The sequence below is a fragment of the Lytechinus pictus genome, chromosome 9, assembly GCF_037042905.1.
Source record: "Lytechinus pictus isolate F3 Inbred chromosome 9, Lp3.0, whole genome shotgun sequence".
NCBI lineage: Eukaryota > Metazoa > Echinodermata > Echinoidea > Temnopleuroida > Toxopneustidae > Lytechinus > Lytechinus pictus.
Genome location: NC_087253.1, coordinates 9,548,985 through 9,566,693, shown reverse-complemented (window position 1 = coordinate 9,566,693; position 17,709 = coordinate 9,548,985). Strand labels below are relative to the sequence as shown.

Here is a 17,709-nt window from a genome sequence, read left to right as displayed (position 1 = left end):
TCGCTTCATTTGGGTTGTATGACTAGTTTCCACAGCGGCATTTCCGTGCACATGCTCTCTGTCAAATTGAAAGCGTTGAGTATTTTATTAAAAATGAGGGGATCAATTGTGAGTCTATTATCCTTTTTACATGTATTGCACTAAAAATTGTTGCAACAAGAACTAGCTCAATCCTATAAAAAAATTGCACATCTTCAATGCGTTTCATAGCCGTTCACCGTGTTCAATTATGCACAATATCTTTGTGGAAGCAAAAGCTCACATTTGTCAATTGACATTACAATTTCATAGATGTTTTAAATTTACACTGGATGGCTTTTGAAAGACCTCAAAATAAAGGAGAAATACTTATTCTTACCAGTACTTGTGGAGGTCGCTATCTCTGACGAAGTAGCGGATACGGCCGTTGTACTTGGTGAAGTACTTGGCATCATTGAAGATGTAGCAGTTGCTGCAGTGCTCGGAATCATTGAGGAAATTACAGTTGTAGCTGTAATGCTAGGTGACATTGGCGACATTGCAGTGGTTGCTGAAGCACTAGGATTCATTGAGGAAGTAGCAGTTGTTGCAATACTGCTCGGGTTCAATGAGGAAGCTGCTGTTATTGCTGTATTACTAGGCGTCATTAAAGATGTAGCAGTTGTTGTAGTATTAGGAATCATTGAAGATGTAGAAGCTATTTCTGTAGTACTAGGAGCCATTGAAGATGTAAAAGTCATTGCTGTAGTGCTCGGAGCCAGTAATGACGTTTCAGTTATCACTGTAGTACTAGGATTCATCGAAGAAGTTCCTGTTGTTGCTGAAGTACCCATCATCATTGAAGATGTAGCCGTTGCCATAGTGCTCGGGGCGACCGATGAAGCCGCCGTAGTACCTGCAGTGTTTGACGCCATTGACGACGTTGCAGCCGTTGCTGTAGTACTAGGATTCATTGAGGAAATAGCAGTTGCTGCAGAAGTGCTTAGGGTCATCGAAGAAGTTGCTGTTGTTGCTGAAGTACCCATCATCATTGAAGATGTAGCAGGTGCTGTAGTGATCGGGGCCACTGATGAAGTCCCCGTAATACCTGCAGTGCTCGGCGCCATTGAGGACGTTGCAGTTGTTGCAGTAGAACTAGGATTTACTGAGGAAGTAGCAGTTGTTGCAGAGTCGCTTTGGGTCATCAATGAAGTTGCTGTTGTCGCTGCAGTGCTTGGCGCCATTGACGACGTTGCTACTAATGCTGTAGTACTAGGATTCATTGAGGAAGTATCAGTTCCTGCAGAAGTGCTGGGATTCATTGAAGATGTTACAGTTGAAGCTGTAGTATCCATCGCCATTGACGATGTAGCAGTTGCTGTAGTGCTCGGGGTGACTGCGGAATTTGCAGTTGTAGCTGCAGTGCTTTGCGCCATTGACGACGTTTCAGCTGTTGCTGTAATACTAGGATTTATCGAGGAAGTAGCAGTTCCTCCAGATGTGCTCGGGTTCATTGAAGATGTTGCAGTTGTAGCAGTAGTACCCATCGTCACTGAAGATGTAGCAGTTGCTGTACTACTGGGCGTCATTGAGGATGTAGCGGTTACTGTAGTACTTGGAATCATTGAAGATGTAGCAGCTATTTCTGTAGTACTAGGAGCCATTGATGATGTAAAAGTCATTGCTGTAGTGCTGGGAGCCAGAGATGACGTTGCAGTTATCACTGTAGTACTAGGATTCATCGAAGAAGTTGATGTTGTTGCTGAAGTACCCGTCATCATTGAAGATGTAGCAGTTACTGTAGTGCTCGGGACCACTAATGAAGTCGCCGTAGTACCCGCAGTGCTGGGCGCCATTGAGGACGTTGCAGTTGTTGCAGTAGCACTAGGATTTACTGAGAAAGTAGCAGTTGTTGCAGAGGTGCTTTGGGTCATCAATGAAGTTGCTGTTGTTGCTGCAGTGCTCGGGGCCACTGATGAAGTCACCGTTGTACCTGCAGTGCTTGGCGCTATTGACGACGTTGCAGTTGTTGCCGTAGTACTAGGATTCATTGAGGAAGTAGCAGTTGCTGCAGAAGTGCTCGGATTCATTGGAGATGTTGCAGTTGAAGCTGTAGTACCCATCGCTATTGAAGATGTAGCAGTTGCTGTAGTGCTCGGGGTGACTGCGGAATTTGCAGTTGTAGCTGCAGTGCTCGGCGCCATTGACGACGTTGCAGCTGTTGCTGTAATACTAGGATTTATCGAGGAAGTAGCAGTTCCTCCAGATGTGCTCGGGTTCATTGAAGATGTTGCAGTTGTAGCAGTAGTACCCATCGTCACTGAAGATGTAGCAGTTGCTGTACTACTGGGCGTCATTGAGGATGTAGCGGTTACTGTAGTACTTGGAATCATTGAAGATGTAGCAGCTATTTCTGTAGTACTAGGAGCCATTGATGATGTAAAAGTCATTGCTGTAGTGCTGGGAGCCAGAGATGACGTTGCAGTTATCACTGTAGTACTAGGATTCATCGAAGAAGTTGATGTTGTTGCTGAAGTACCCGTCATCATTGAAGATGTAGCAGTTACTGTAGTGCTCGGGACCACTAATGAAGTCGCCGTAGTACCCGCAGTGCTGGGCGCCATTGAGGACGTTGCAGTTGTTGCAGTAGCACTAGGATTTACTGAGAAAGTAGCAGTTGTTGCAGAGGTGCTTTGGGTCATCAATGAAGTTGCTGTTGTTGCTGCAGTGCTCGGGGCCACTGATGAAGTCACCGTTGTACCTGCAGTGCTTGGCGCTATTGACGACGTTGCAGTTGTTGCCGTAGTACTAGGATTCATTGAGGAAGTAGCAGTTGCTGCAGAAGTGCTCGGATTCATTGGAGATGTTGCAGTTGAAGCTGTAGTACCCATCGCTATTGAAGATGTAGCAGTTGCTGTAGTGCTCGGGGTGACTGCGGAATTTGCAGTTGTAGCTGCAGTGCTCGGCGCCATTGACGACGTTGCAGCTGTTGCTGTAATACTAGGATTTATCGAGGAAGTAGCAGTTCCTCCAGATGTGCTCGGGTTCATTGAAGATGTTGCAGTTGTAGCAGTAGTACCCATCGTCACTGAAGATGTAGCAGTTGCTGTACTACTGGGCGTCATTGAGGATGTAGCGGTTACTGTAGTACTTGGAATCATTGAAGATGTAGCAGCTATTTCTGTAGTACTAGGAGCCATTGATGATGTAAAAGTCATTGCTGTAGTGCTGGGAGCCAGAGATGACGTTGCAGTTATCACTGTAGTACTAGGATTCATCGAAGAAGTTGATGTTGTTGCTGAAGTACCCGTCATCATTGAAGATGTAGCAGTTACTGTAGTGCTCGGGACCACTAATGAAGTCGCCGTAGTACCCGCAGTGCTGGGCGCCATTGAGGACGTTGCAGTTGTTGCAGTAGCACTAGGATTTACTGAGAAAGTAGCAGTTGTTGCAGAGGTGCTTTGGGTCATCAATGAAGTTGCTGTTGTTGCTGCATTGCTCGGGGCCACTGATGAAGTCACCGTTGTACCTGCAGTGCTTGGCGCTATTGACGACGTTGCAGTTGTTGCCGTAGTACTAGGATTCATTGAGGAAGTAGCAGTTGCTGAAGAAGTGCTTAGGGTCATCGATGAAGCAGCTGTTGTTGCTGAAGTACCCATCATCATTGAAGATGTAGCAGCTGCTGTGGTGCTTGGGGCCACTGATGAAGTCACCGTAGTACCTGCAGTGCTTGGCGACATTGACGACGTTGCAGCCGTTGCTGTAGTACTAGGATTCGTTGATGAAGTAGCAGTTGCTGCAGAAGTGCTTAGGGTCATTGAAGAAGTTGCTATTGTTGCTGAAGTACCTATAATCATTGAAGATGTAGCAGGTGCTGTAGTGCTCAGGGCCACTGATGAAGTCACCGTAGTACCTGCAGTGCTTGGCGCTATTGACGACGTTGCAGTTGTTGCAGAGGTGCTTTGGGTCATCGATGAAACTGCTGTTGTTGCTGAAGTACCCATCATCATTGAAGATGTAGCAGCTGCTGTGGTGCTTGGGGCCACTGATGAAGTCACCATAGTACCTGCAGTGCTTTGCGCCATTGACGACGTTGCAGCCATTGCTGTAGTACTAGGATTCATTGAAGATGTTAAAGTTATTGCTGTAGTGCTGGGATTCAGTGAGGAAGTAGCAGTTGTTGCAGAGGTGCTTTGGGTCATCAATGAAGTTGCTGTTGTTGCTGCAGTGCTCGGGGCCACTGATGACGTCACAGTAGTACCTGCAGTGCTTGGCGCCATTGACGACGTTGCAGCCGTTGCTGTAGTACTAGGATTCATTGAAGACGTTAAAGTTATTGCTGTTGTGCTGGGATTCATTAAGGAAGTAGCAGTTGTTGCAGAAGTGCTTAGGGTCATCGAAGAAGTTGATGTTGTTGCTGAAGTACCCATCATCATTGAAGATGTTAAAGTTATTGCTGTAGTGCTGGGATTCAGTGAGGAAGTAGCAGTTGTTGCAGAGGTGCTTTGGGTCATCAATGAAGTTGCTGTTGTTGCTGAAGTACCCATCATCATTGAAGATGTAGCAGCTGCTGTGGTGCTTGGGGCCACTGATGACGTCACAGTAGTACCTGCGGTGCTTGGCGCCATTGACGACGTTGCAGCCGTTGCTGTAGTACTAGGATTCATTGAAGACGTTAAAGTTATTGCTGTTGTGCTGGGATTCATTAAGGAAGTAGCAGTTGTTGCAGAAGTGCTTAGGGTCATCGAAGAAGTTGCTGTTGTTGCTGAAGTACCCATCATCATTGAAGATGTAGCAGCTGTTGTAGTGCTCAGGGGCACTGATGAAGTCGTCGTAGTACCTGCCGTGCTGGGCACCATTGACGATGTTGCAGTTGTTGCTGTAAAACTAGGATTCGTTGAGGAAGTAGCAGTTGTTGCAGAAGTGCTTAGGGTCATCGAAGAAGTTGCTGTTGTTGCTGAAGTACCCATCATCATTGAAGATGTTAAAGTTATTGCTGTAGTGCTGGGATTCAGTGAGGAAGTAGCAGTTGTTGCAGAGGTGCTTTGGGTCATCAATGAAGTTGCTGTTGTTGCTGAAGTACCCATCATCATTGAAGATGTAGCAGCTGCTGTGGTGCTTGGGGCCACTGATGAAGTCACCGAAGTACCTGCAGTGCTTGGCGCCATTGACGACGTTGCAGCCGTTGCTGTAGTACTAGGATTCATTGAAGATGTTAAAGTTATTGCTGTTGTGCTGGGATTAATTAAAGAAGTAGCAGTTGTTGCAGAAGTGCTTAGGGTCATCGAAGAAGTTGCTGTTGTTGCTGAAGTACCCATCATCATTGAAGATGTAGCAGCTGTTGTAGTGCTCAGGGGCACTGATGAAGTCGTCGTAGTACCTGCCGTGCTGGGCACCATTGACGATGTTGCAGTTGTTGCTGTAAAACTAGGATTCGTTGAGGAAGTAGCAGTTGCTGCAGAAGTGCTTAGGGTCATTGACGAAGTTGCTATTGTTGCTGACGTACCCATCATCATTGAAGATGTAGCAGCTGCTGTAGTGCTCACGGCCACTGATGAAGTCACTGCAGTACCTGCAGTGTTGGGCACCATTGACGATGTTGCAGTTGTTACTGTTATACTAGGATTTACTGAGGAAGTACCAGTTGTTGCAGAGGAGCTTTGGGTCATCAATGAAGTTGCTGTTGGTGCTGCAGTGCTCAGGGCCACTGATGACGTCACCGTGGTACCTGCAGTGCTTGGTGCCATTGACGACGTTGCAGCCAATGCTGTAGTGCTAGGATTCATTGAAGATGCTAAAATTATTGCTGTTGTGCTGGGATTCATTGAGGAAGTAGCAGTTGTTGCAGAAGTGATTAGGGTCATCGAAGAAGTTGCTGTTGTTGCTGAAGTACCCATCATCATTGAAGATGTAGCAGCTGCTGTAGTGCTTAGGGCCACTGATGAAGTCGCCGTAGTACCTGCAGTGCTGGGCACCATTGACGATGATGCAGTTGTTGCTGTAGTACTGGGATTCATTGATGAAGTAGCAGTTGCTGCAGAAGTGCTTAGGGTCATTGAAGAAGTTGCTATTGTTGCTGAAGTACCCATCATCATTGAAGATGTAGCAGCTGCTGTGGTGCTTGGGGCCACTGATGAAGTCACAGTAGTACCTGCAGTGATTGGCGCCATTGACGACGTTGCAGCCGTTGATGTAGTACTAGGATTCATTGAAGATGTTAAAGTTATTGCTGTAGTGCTGGGATTCAGTGAGGAAGTAGCAGTTGTTGCAGAGGTGCTTTGGGTCATCAATGAAGTTGCTAATGTTGCTGCAGTGCTCGGGGCCACTGATGACGTCACAGTAGTACCTGCAGTGCTTGACGCCATTGACGACGTTGCAGCCGTTGCTGTAGTACTAGGATTCATTGAAGATGTTAAAGTTATTGCTGTTGTGCTGGGATTAATTAAAGAAGTAGCAGTTGTTGCAGAAGTGCTTAGGGTCATCGAAGAAGTTGCTGTTGTTGCTGAAGTACCCATCATCATTGAAGATGTAGCAGCTGTTGTAGTGCTCAGGGGCACTGATGAAGTCGTCGTAGTACCTGCCGTGCTGGGCACCATTGACGATGTTGCAGTTGTTGCTGTAAAACTAGGATTCGTTGAGGAAGTAGCAGTTGCTGCAGAAGTGCTTAGGGTCATTGACGAAGTTGCTATTGTTGCTGACGTACCCATCATCATTGAAGATGTAGCAGCTGCTGTAGTGCTCACGGCCACTGATGAAGTCACTGCAGTACCTGCAGTGTTGGGCACCATTGACGATGTTGCAATTGTTACTGTTATACTAGGATTTACTGAGGAAGTACCAGTTGTTGCAGAGGAGCTTTGGGTCATCAATGAAGTTGCTGTTGGTGCTGCAGTGCTCAGGGCCACTGATGACGTCACCGTGGTACCTGCAGTGCTTGGTGCCATTGACGACGTTGCAGCCAATGCTGTAGTGCTAGGATTCATTGAAGATGCTAAAATTATTGCTGTTGTGCTGGGATTCATTGAGGAAGTAGCAGTTGTTGCAGAAGTGATTAGGGTCATCGAAGAAGTTGCTGTTGTTGCTGAAGTACCCATCATCATTGAAGATGTAGCAGCTGCTGTAGTGCTAAGGGCCACTGATGAAGTCGCCGTAGTACCTGCAGTGCTGGGCACCATTGACGATGATGCAGTTGTTGCTGTAGTACTAGGATTCATTGATGAAGTAGCAGTTGCTGCAGAAGTGCTTAGGGTCATTGAAGAAGTTGCTATTGTTGCTGAAGTACCCATCATCATTGAAGATGTAGCGGCTGCTGTAGTGCTCGGGGCCACTGATGAAGTCACCGTAGTATCCGCAGTGCTGTGCGCCATTGAGGACGTTGGAGTTGTTGCTGTAGTACTAGGATTCATCGATGAAGTAGCAGTTGTTGCAGAAGTGCTTAGGGTCATTGAAGAAGTTGCTATTGCTTCTGAAGTACCCATCATCATTGAAGATGTAGCAGCTGCTGTAGTGCTCGGGACCACTGATGAAGTCGCTGCGGTACCTGCAGTGCTAGGCACCATTGACGATGTTGCAGTGTTTGCTGTAGTACTAGGATTCATTGAGGAAGTAGCAGTTGCTGGAGAAGTGCTTAGGGTCATTGAAGAAGTTGCTATTGTTGCTGAAGTACCCATCATCATTGAAGATGTAGCAGCTGCTGTGGTGCTCAGGGCCACTGATGAAGTCACCGTAGTACCTGCAGTGCTTGCCGCCCTTGACGACGTTGCAGCCGTTGCTGTAGTACTAGGATTCATTGAAGATGTTAAAGTTATTGCTGTAGTACTAGGATTCACTGAGGAAGTAGCAGTTGTTGCAGAGGTGCTTGGGGTCATCGAAGAAGTTGCTGTTGTTGCTGAAGTAATCATCATCATTGAAGATGTAGCAGCTGCTGTAGTACTCGGGACTATTGATGAAGTTGCCGTAGTACCTGTAGTGCTGGGCGCCATTGAGGACGTTGCAGTTGTTGCTGTAGTACTAGGATTCATTGAAGATGTTAAAGTTATTGCTGTAGTACTAGGATTCACTGAGGAAGTAGCAGTTGTTGCAGAGGTGCTTTGGGTCATTAATAAAGTTGTTGCTGCAGTGCTTGGCACCATTGACGACGTTGCAGCTGTTGATGTAGTACTAGGATTCATCGAGGAAGTAGCAGTTCCTGCAGAAGTGTTTGGATTCATTGAAGATGTAGCAGTTGCTGTAGTACTAGGCGTCATTGAAGATGTAACAGCTGCTGTAGAGCTCTCGGCAACTGATGAAGTCGCCGTAGTCCCTGCATTGCTGGGCACCATTGACGATGTTGCTGTAGTACTAGGATCCATTGAGGAAGTAGCAGTTGTTGCAGAAGTGCTTGGGGTCATCGAAGAAGTTGCTGTTGTTGCTGAAGTAATCATCATCATTGAAGATGTAGCAGCTGCTGTAGTACTCGAGACTATTGATGAAGTTGCCGTAGTACCTGTAGTGCTGGGCGCCATTGAGGACGTTGCAGTTGTTGCTGTAGTACTAGGATTCATTGAAGACGTTAAAGTTATTGCTGTAGTACTAGGATTCACTGAGGAAGTAGCAGTTGTTGCAGAGGTGCTTTGGGTCATTAATAAAGTTGTTGCTGCAGTGCTTGGCACCATTGACGACGTTGCAGCTGTTGCTGTAGTACTAGGATTCATCGAGGAAGTAGCAGTTCCTGCAGAAGTGCTCGGATTCATTGAAGATGTAGCAGTTGCTGTAGTACTAGGCGTCATTGAAGATGTAACAGCTGCTGTAGAGCTCTCGGCAACTGATGAAGTCGCCGTAGTCCCTGCATTGCTGGGCACCATTGACGATGTTGCTGTAGTACTAGGATCCATTGAGGAAGTAGCAGTTGTTACAGAAGTGCTTGGGGTCATCGAAGAAGTTGCTGTTGTTGCTGAAGTAATCATCATCATTGAAGATGTAGCAGCTGCTGTAGTACTCGGGACTATTGATGAAGTTGCCGTAGTACCTGTAGTGCTGGGCGCCATTGAGGACGTTGCAGTTGTTGCTGTAGTACTAGGATTCATTGAAGATGTTAAAGTTATTGCTGTAGTACTAGGATTCACTGAGGAAGTAGCAGTTGTTGCAGAGGTGCTTTGGGTCATTAATAAAGTTGTTGCTGCAGTGCTTGGCACCATTGACGACGTTGCAGCTGTTGCTGTAGTACTAGGATTCATCGAGGAAGTAGCAGTTCCTGCAGAAGTGCTCGGATTCATTGAAGATGTAGCAGTTGCTGTAGTACTAGGCGTCATTGAAGATGTAACAGCTGCTGTAGAGCTCTCGGCAACTGATGAAGTCGCAGTAGTACCTGCAGTGCTGGGCGTCATTGACGACGTTGCAGCTGTTGCTGTAGTACTAGGATTCATTGAAGATGAAGCAGCTGTGGCTGTAGTACTAGGATTCACTGAAAATGTTAAAGTTATTGCTGTAGCGCTGGGATTCATTGAGGAAGTAGCAGTTGTTGCAGAATTGCTAAGGGTCATCGAAGAAGTTGCTGTTGTTGCTGAAGTACCCATCATCACTGAAGATGTTGCAGCTGCTGTAGTGCTAAGGACCACTGATGAAGTTGCCGCAGTACCCGCAGTGCTGGGCACCATTGACGATGTAGCAGTTGTTGCAGTAGTACTAGGATTTACTGAGGAAGTACCAGTTGGTGCTGCAGTGCTTGGCGCCATCGACGACGTTGCAGCTGTTGCTGTAGTACTAGGATTTATCGAGGAAGTAGCAGTTCCTGCAGAAGTGCTCGGGTTCATTGAAGATGTTGCAGTTGTTGCTGTAGTACCTATCGTCATTGAAGATGTAGCAGTTGCTGTAGTACTAGGCGTCATTAAAGATGTAACAGCTGCTGTAGAGCTCTCGGCCACTGAAGAAGTCGCCGTAGTACCTGCAGTGCTGGGCACCATTGAGGATGTTGCCGTTGTTGCAGTAATACTTGGATTTACTGAGGAAGTAGCAGTTGTTGGCGAGATGCTTTGGGTCATCAATGAAGTTGCTGTTGTTGCTGCAGTGCTTGGCACTATTGGTGACGTTGCAGCCGTTGTTGCAGTACTAGGATTCATTGAGGAAGTAGCAGTTGTTTGAGAAGTGCTTAGGGTCATCAAAGAAGTTGCTGTTGTTGCTGAAGTACCCGACATCATTGAAGATATAGCAGCTGCTGTAGTGCTCTGGGCCACTGGTGAAGTCGCCGTAGTACCTGCAGTGCTTTGCGCCATTGACGACGTTGCAACCGTCGCTGTAGAACTAGGATTCATTGATGAAGTAGCAGTTGCTGCAGAAGTGCTCGGATTCATTGGAGATGTTGCAGTTGAAGCTGTATTACCATTCGCCATTGAAGATGTAGCAGTTGCTGTAGTGCTCGGGGTGACTGCGGAATTTGCAGTTGTAACTGCAGTGCTCGGCGCTATTGACGACGTTGCAGCTGTTGCTGTAGAACTAGGATTCATTAAAGATGTTAAAGTTATTGCTGTAGTGCTGGGATTCATTGAGGAAGTAGCAGTTGTTGCAGAAGTGATTAGGGTCACCGAAGAAGTTGCTGTTGTTGCTGAAGTACCCATCATCATTGAAGATGTTGCAGCTGCTGTAGTGCTAAGGACCACTGATGAAGTCGCCGCAGTACCCGCAGTGCTGGGCACCATTGACGATGTTGCCGTTGTTGCAGTAATACTGGGATTTACTGAGGAAGTAGCAGTTGTTGGCGAGGTGCTTTGGGTCATCGATGAAGTTGCTGTTGGTGCTGCAGTGCTTGGCGCCATCGACGACGTTGCAGCTGTTGCTGTAGTACTAGGATTTATCGAGGAAGTAGCAGTTTCTGCAGAAGTGCTCGGGTTCATTGAAGATGTTGCAGTTGTTGCAGTAGTACCTATCGTCATTGAAGATGTAGCAGTTGCTGTAGTTATAGGCGTCATTAAAGATGTAACAGCTGCTGTAGAGCTCTCGGCCACTGATGAAGTCGCCGTAGTACCTGCAGTGCTGGGCGCCATTGAGGTTGTTGCCGTTGTTACAGTAATACTGGGATTTACTGAGGAAGTACCAGTTGTTGGCGAGGTGCTTTGGGTCATTGATGAAGTTGCTGTTGGTGCTGCAGTGCTTGGCGCCATCGACGACGTTGCAGCTGTTGCTGTAGTACTAGGATTTATCGAGGAAGTAGCAGTTCCTGCAGAAGTGCTCGGGTTCATTGAAGATGTTGCAGTTGTTGCTGTAGTACCTATCGTCATTGAAGATGTAGCAGTTGCTGTAGTTATAGGCGTCATTAAAGATGTAACAGCTGCTGTAGAGCTCTCGGCCACTGATGAAGTCGCCGTAGTACCTGCAGTGCTGGGCGCCATTGAGGATGTTGCCGTTGTTGCAGTAATACTGGGATTTACTGAGGAAGTAGCAGTTGTTGGCGATGTGCTTTGGGTCATCGGTGAAGTTGCTGTTGGTGCTGCAGTGCTTGGCGCCATCGACGACGTTGCAGCTGTTGCTGTAGTACTAGGATTTATCGAGGAAGTAGCAGTTCCTGCAGAAGTGCTCGGGTTCATTGAAGATGTTGCAGTTGTTGCTGTAGTACCTATCGTCATTGAAGATGTAGCATTTGCTGTAGTTATAGGCGTCATTAAAGATGTAACAGCTGCTGTAGAGCTCTCGGCCACTGATGAAGTCGCCGTAGTACCTGCAGTGCTGGGCGCCATTGAGGATGTTGACGTTGTTGCAGTAATACTGGGATTTACTGAGGAAGTAGCAGTTGCTGGCGAGGTGCTTTGGGTCATCGATGAAGTTGCTGTTGGTGCTGCAGTGCTTGGCGCTATTGGTGACGTTGAAGCCGTTGCTGCAGTACTAGGATTCATTGAGGATGTAGCAGTTGTTTGAGAAGTGCTTAGGGTCATCAAAGAAGTTGCTGTTGTTGCTGAAGTACCCGACATCATTGTAGATAAAGCAGTTGCTGTAGTGCTCTGGGCCACTGGTGAAGTCGCCGTAGTACCCGCAGTGCTTGGCGCCATTGACGACGTTGCAGCCGTCGCTTGAGTACTAGGATTCATTGAGGAAGTAGCAGTTGCTGCAGAAGTGCTCGGATTCATTGGAGATGTTGCAGTTGAAGCTGTAGTACCCATCGCCATTGAAGATGTAGCAGTTGCTGTAGTGCTCTGGGCCACTGGTGAAGTCGCCGTAGTACCTGCAGTGCTTGGCGCCATTGACGACGTTGCAGCCGTCGCTTGAGTACTAGGATTCATTGAGGAAGTAGCAGTTGCTGCAGAAGTGCTCGGATTCATTGGAGATGTTGCAGTTGAAGCTGTAGTACCCATCGCTATTGAAGATGTAGCAGTTGCTGTAGTGCTCGGGGTGACTGCGGAATTTGCAGTTGTAGCTGCAGTGCTCGGCGCCATTGACGACGTTGCAGCTGTTGCTGTAGAACTAGGATTCATTGAGGAAGTAGCAGTTCCTGCAAAAGTACTCGGGTTCATTGAAGATGTTGCAGTTGTTGCAGTAGTACCCATCGTCATTAAAGATGTAGCAGTTGCTGTATTACTAGGCGTCATTGAAGATGTACCGGTAGCTGTAATACTAGGATTCATTAAAGATGTTGAAGTTATTGCTGTAGTGCTGGGATTCATTGAGGAAGTAGCAGTTGTTGCAGAAGTGCTTAGGGTCATCGAAGAAGTTGCTGTTGTTGCTGAAGTACCCATCATCATTGAAGATGTTGCAGCTGCTGTAGTGCTAAGGACCACTGATGAAGTCGCCGCAGTACCTGCAGTGCTGGGCACCATTGACGATGTTGCAGTTGTTGCAGTAGTACTAGGATTTACTGAGGAAGTACCAGTTGTTGCAGAGGTGCTCTGGGTCATCAATGAAGTTGCTGTTGGTGCTGCAGTGCTTGGCGCCATCGACGACGTTGCAGCTGTTGCTGTAGTACTAGGATTCATCGAAGAAGTAGCTGTTGTTGCTGAAGTACCCATCATCATTGAAGATGTAGCAGCTGCTGTAGTGCTCGGGGCCACTGATGAAGTCGCCGCAGTCCCTGCAGTGCTGGGGTTCATTGAAGATGTTGCAGTTGTTGCTGTAGTACCCATCGTCATTGAAGATGTAGCGGTTGCTGCAGTACTAGTTGTCATTGAAGATGTAGCAGTTGAAATAGTGCTAGGAGATATTGATGATGTAAAAAGTGTTGCTGTGGTACTGGGATTGATAGCAGACGCAGCAGTCGTTGCTGTAGTACTAAGAGTTACTGAAGTTGTTGCTGTATTACTCGGTGTCATTGACGAAGTTCCAGTTGTTGCTGTAGAACTCGTGGTCATTGTGGATGTAGCAGTTGTTACCACAGTATTTGTTGTTATTGTTTGAGTAAACGTCTTGGACACTGTAATGATATGAAGAAGAAAGAAGACTGTATGAATATCATATCCATTTTTTATTCTAAATAATACAAGTTCTTGATTTCAAAAATGTCTTGATCCTATCTTACATTTCGTATGTATTTTTATTTTATTTTTTTTTGGCCCCGGAAGCGAAAAAAATATATATATACATATCTATTGTGAATGTAATAAAGAAATATCTATGCACCTGAGAAAATGTTAGGAATAACTTACATGTATTATTTTAGTAATACATTATTCATCATATTCTTAACACTAAAGCAAATCATTACCAAGTGATCTTTAATTCTGAAATAATCCGTACATTTTCAAGGAATATCCTTCTGAAAATTAAGTTTTCAAATACACATGTAATTGATTCATGCCTCATAGAACGCTCTCTAATAATAATGTCCACTTGTTTTTATGATTTGATGTTTATTCTATCTAAAAACAATAATAATAAAAATAGTCGAAAGCGCATTTAAAAGGTAAAAATTTACAACTATACTAATAGTCTTAAACATGCATCATTCACTTACCGTTAAGTAATACAACGAGGATGAAAAATAATAACGCCACCATCGACGTTCGCCTTCCATTGAAGTTGTTTTTCTCAAAAGCCATATCTGTTGAATAAGCAAATAAATGAATTAATTAGTACATCAAGGAATGATGAGTAAGAGGGAAACGAACACAAAACAATTATGACCATCGATATAAAAAAGATGGATAGAGCCAAAAGCGCTTTTTGTGGTCAGGGGAAACACTAAGTACTTCAAAATGTCTCCCTCTCTTTCTCTCTCTATCTCTTGCAAGTGAGTGCGATTGCTTATCTGTTGGTTTTGGCCCCTCATACCTTTAAATGTGCCAGGAATACTTTTTCCGTTAGCTTCAATGTCGTTTGTGCGGTAGTTTACAACGAGCTCTATCCGGATTTTTGATATCGATGGTTATTATTCTTTATGGTACATCCGCACAGCCTATATGGATTTCGAACCATCAATAGTTATTGTCATTTACATATTAATGTTATCAAATTTTTTCTGACCATCTTAAGAAGTGAAAAATTTCATAATAAAAAACAATATACAATAGGATAATAAAGAAAAAGTTTTAGTATAGAAAATTTGTGAGGTTTAATACACCTTTCTATAATTTTACACAATTCATGTAAGATCTGCTTCATTTTTTTCACGAGAAATAAGGGGTGGAGGGATGATGGGTAATGTTTTAAAACTACTGTTTAGGTCTCTCCTTCCTTCCCCTCAAATCTTGTTCTTCTTGCTATTGTTCATCTTTTCTTTTCTTTGAATCATTCTCCTTCTATTCCTTTTCCATTTTCTTCTTGGTTTATTCTAATAGGACTCGGTGTTTCTTGTGCAAATGAATTTAAATGACATGAATATTACACCAACTGGTTATGAGACGTATTGGTCATAGACGAAATGGTAATTAGACGAAATGTTGATGGACGACAGGGACTAAACGAAAGTAGACCATGTGTTGAGTGGACGAGTTGGCAGTAGACGAACTGACAATATACGAATGGATCATGACGTCAAAGGAGAATTTAAAATCAATGCCGTTCATTGTCTCCCGTTTCCCCTAACTCGTTTGGACACACCCAATAGGCATGATAGGGGGTTATGACCACAGGGCAGGTCAAGCGATGCGACGGTGCAAACGCAAAATTATTTCCGCTAAGCGTATTTCAGTAGTAATCGGAGCAGTTGAAAGGCAATAGAGAGTTTTCGCAATTACTACGTACCCCTCTCTGCAACGCACCTATTTTTTTAATGCAAGTCAAATCAAATTAATAATAATGATAATAATACCAACATGATAATATAGCGCATATCACTGTCAAATGTGTCCCTGTGCGCTTTTTGAAGAAGACAAAAAAAAAGCAAAGAAAATAAAATTTGCTGGCAATCGTGGCACTAAACCGGTTTTTAGGTGGATTTGAACTTGAGAGTAGAAGAGTTTTTTTTTACATATGATGGGGTGGAATTTCAAAGTGAAAGGACATCATGCAGTGAGAAAAGGATCGTTCTCCATAAATCTTTGTCTGAACATTAGGAAAATTCAAAAGAACCTTCTAAAATATTTTGAGATGTTACATTCCTTACCATGGTGGTAAAAATAAAAGGGAGGGACAACTACAAGGACATTATTTAGAAACAAACCTGTCATATCTTTTGGCATCATATTATACTTTGGAACTCACTTTCACAAGCTGTGAGAAATAAGCTTACAATTCATAGTTTAAAAAGAGCAAGAAGAAATATGGGACGTATACTGAACACACAGTTAAACCATATTTACAAAAGGATGTGTTCTAATAAATTGAGTTTAAACTTCGATAAACATAATGTTTGTTGATTGGATCCCGCACTATGTTAAATAAGTGTTCCCCACTTCAGATATGTATACAGGGAAAGTGGACCCAACCTAAAGAAATAGCTAAATATCTTGGAGTGGTTATTGATCAGCAGTTAAAATGGGACAAACATATTGAATACTTAACAGTATAAAGCGAGCAAACTCTTTTTTCGGCCGCCTTCGACACAGTTTTAATAAGGCTAGATTCAAATTTATCTCCCAATAAATTATTCTTCCTATTTTTGACGATTGTACTAACAAAGGATGTGTTACCAAGTTGCGAAAGTTGCAACACAGAGCTGGACGAATAATACTTGGGATAAGTCCATTCAAACATATACCGAATTGTAATATAAACCAAATATTAAACTCGGAATCTTTGATATGTCGTCGACAAAAACATTTAAACTTCATGGTTTTGAAAATCATTCATGATATCAGTTCCCCTTACTTAAAAATGTCATCTAATACTATTTATCACAATTATTCTTTACGCTCAACTGGAAATGTATCTTTACCTAATGACCTTAGCCACGTACTGAATCGTACCGTGGGGCCTCGCAATTTAATTATTTATCCCCTTCTATAAAATCATCTTCAAATTAAAATACATTTATTAGGACACTTAATGACCAAATCCCGAAAACTTTTTCCCTTTAAACCAAAGTTCAAAAATATAATTTGGGGGTACTTTTGGGGTGGGGTTAGGTACTAGGTTTCTACTGTAGGGTGGTGTGTGATTGCCGCCCTTTCTCCCTTTAACTAATGTTGATTTTATGTCATACAAATTTGTTAATGAATTTATATTTGTAATATGAATTTAACCTTGTTAATTTAATATAGCTGGACCCTTGGCAGAACAGTTGTGCTGTAATAGCTCAGCTGAGTAGGGCGATGCATCCAATGTTATTTTATCATGTATTATACATGTATTATGTTGTAGTTTTATATGCATTGTTTTTATATTATTAAATCAAATCAAATCAAAGCATTAAAGTAATCTCATCAATAATTATGAGACTCCTATTATGCTTTATGTTTAGCATATTGTGAGTTTCTTCTATTCTTCCATATTCTTTTTCACCCCTTCCCCCTCCCTCTCCACCTTATTCCGTCTCTGTCTCTTTTCATTCTATCTACCTGTGCAGTTTTGTGTTTTATTTGTTGTTCTTTTGTTTATTTATTTCGTTTTTCTCGTTTGTATGGTCCTTTGTTATATTAATTTTGTTATACATGTATTTTATCCCACGTTGTAGTTTTTTGTTATGTCTTGTTCGTGTATAGTTTTTGTCATGCTTTGCTCTTGTACCGTACCGTTCTGTTATGTCCTGTTCTTGTAACGTTTTGTTTCGTGTGTCCGTTTCACTCTTTTGTCATATTTTGTAATATTGTTCAGTCTTGTTTATCTTTTACCTGGGAGAATATGAAAAAAAATATATATATATTTTTACAATGATTTATAATTAACTTCTACCATAAAGATATGATGATTTTTATATTGTACATAATTGAAACTTCGTAACTTGTATTAATATGTCTTATTTGTTGTCATGGTTGTAGGAAACCTTAATTATCAAGCTTTGCTTTTCACTATTCACTTTTCCATTTCATTTTATTATGTTATATTATAATTCGTTTTACTTTGTAATTTTGTTGAAAATTTTAAAATGAAATAAATTCGCTATCAATCGATATGCGAATAGCTTCCAATTTCCAACAAGTACAAAAAGAATACACAGGTGCACTGCACATACATTCGTAATTCCGACGCTTCGTTATTCCGAAGGTTCAGATATTCCGAAGGTTCGTTATTCCGAAGGTTCGTATTTCCGAAGGTTCGTAATTTCGAAGGTTCGTTAGTCCGAAAACAAAATGAGGTTCGTAATTCCGATGGTTCGTTAATCCGAAAAAGAAATGAGGTTCGTATTTCCGAAGGTTAGTTAGTCCGAAAACTAAATGATTAACGAACCTTATTTCGTGTTCGGATTAACGAACC

At 43.5% G+C, this 17,709-nt stretch overlaps 2 protein-coding genes across 2 annotated transcripts in view; both read right to left on the bottom strand.

Annotated features, from left to right (window-relative positions):
- The window catches only part of LOC129267787 (pneumococcal serine-rich repeat protein-like), a 35,937-nt gene extending 31,304 nt beyond the window's left edge, over window positions 1-4,633 (bottom strand). The window contains exon 1 of the mRNA XM_054905412.2: window positions 359-4,633. Within this exon, the coding sequence (XP_054761387.2) occupies window positions 359-4,625 (4,267 nt within the window). The 5' untranslated portion in view covers window positions 4,626-4,633. The remainder of the gene's footprint in view (window positions 1-358) is intronic.
- A 212-nt stretch (window positions 4,634-4,845) lies between these two features.
- Window positions 4,846-17,709, bottom strand: part of LOC129267797 (mucin-2-like) — a 68,612-nt gene continuing 55,748 nt past the window's right edge. The window contains exons 5-7 of the mRNA XM_064105064.1: window positions 13,871-13,957; window positions 5,256-13,330; window positions 4,846-5,154 (exon numbers count right to left, since the gene is read on the bottom strand). Coding sequence (XP_063961134.1) covers window positions 4,846-5,154; window positions 5,256-13,330; window positions 13,871-13,957 — 8,471 coding nt within the window. The remainder of the gene's footprint in view (window positions 5,155-5,255; window positions 13,331-13,870; window positions 13,958-17,709) is intronic.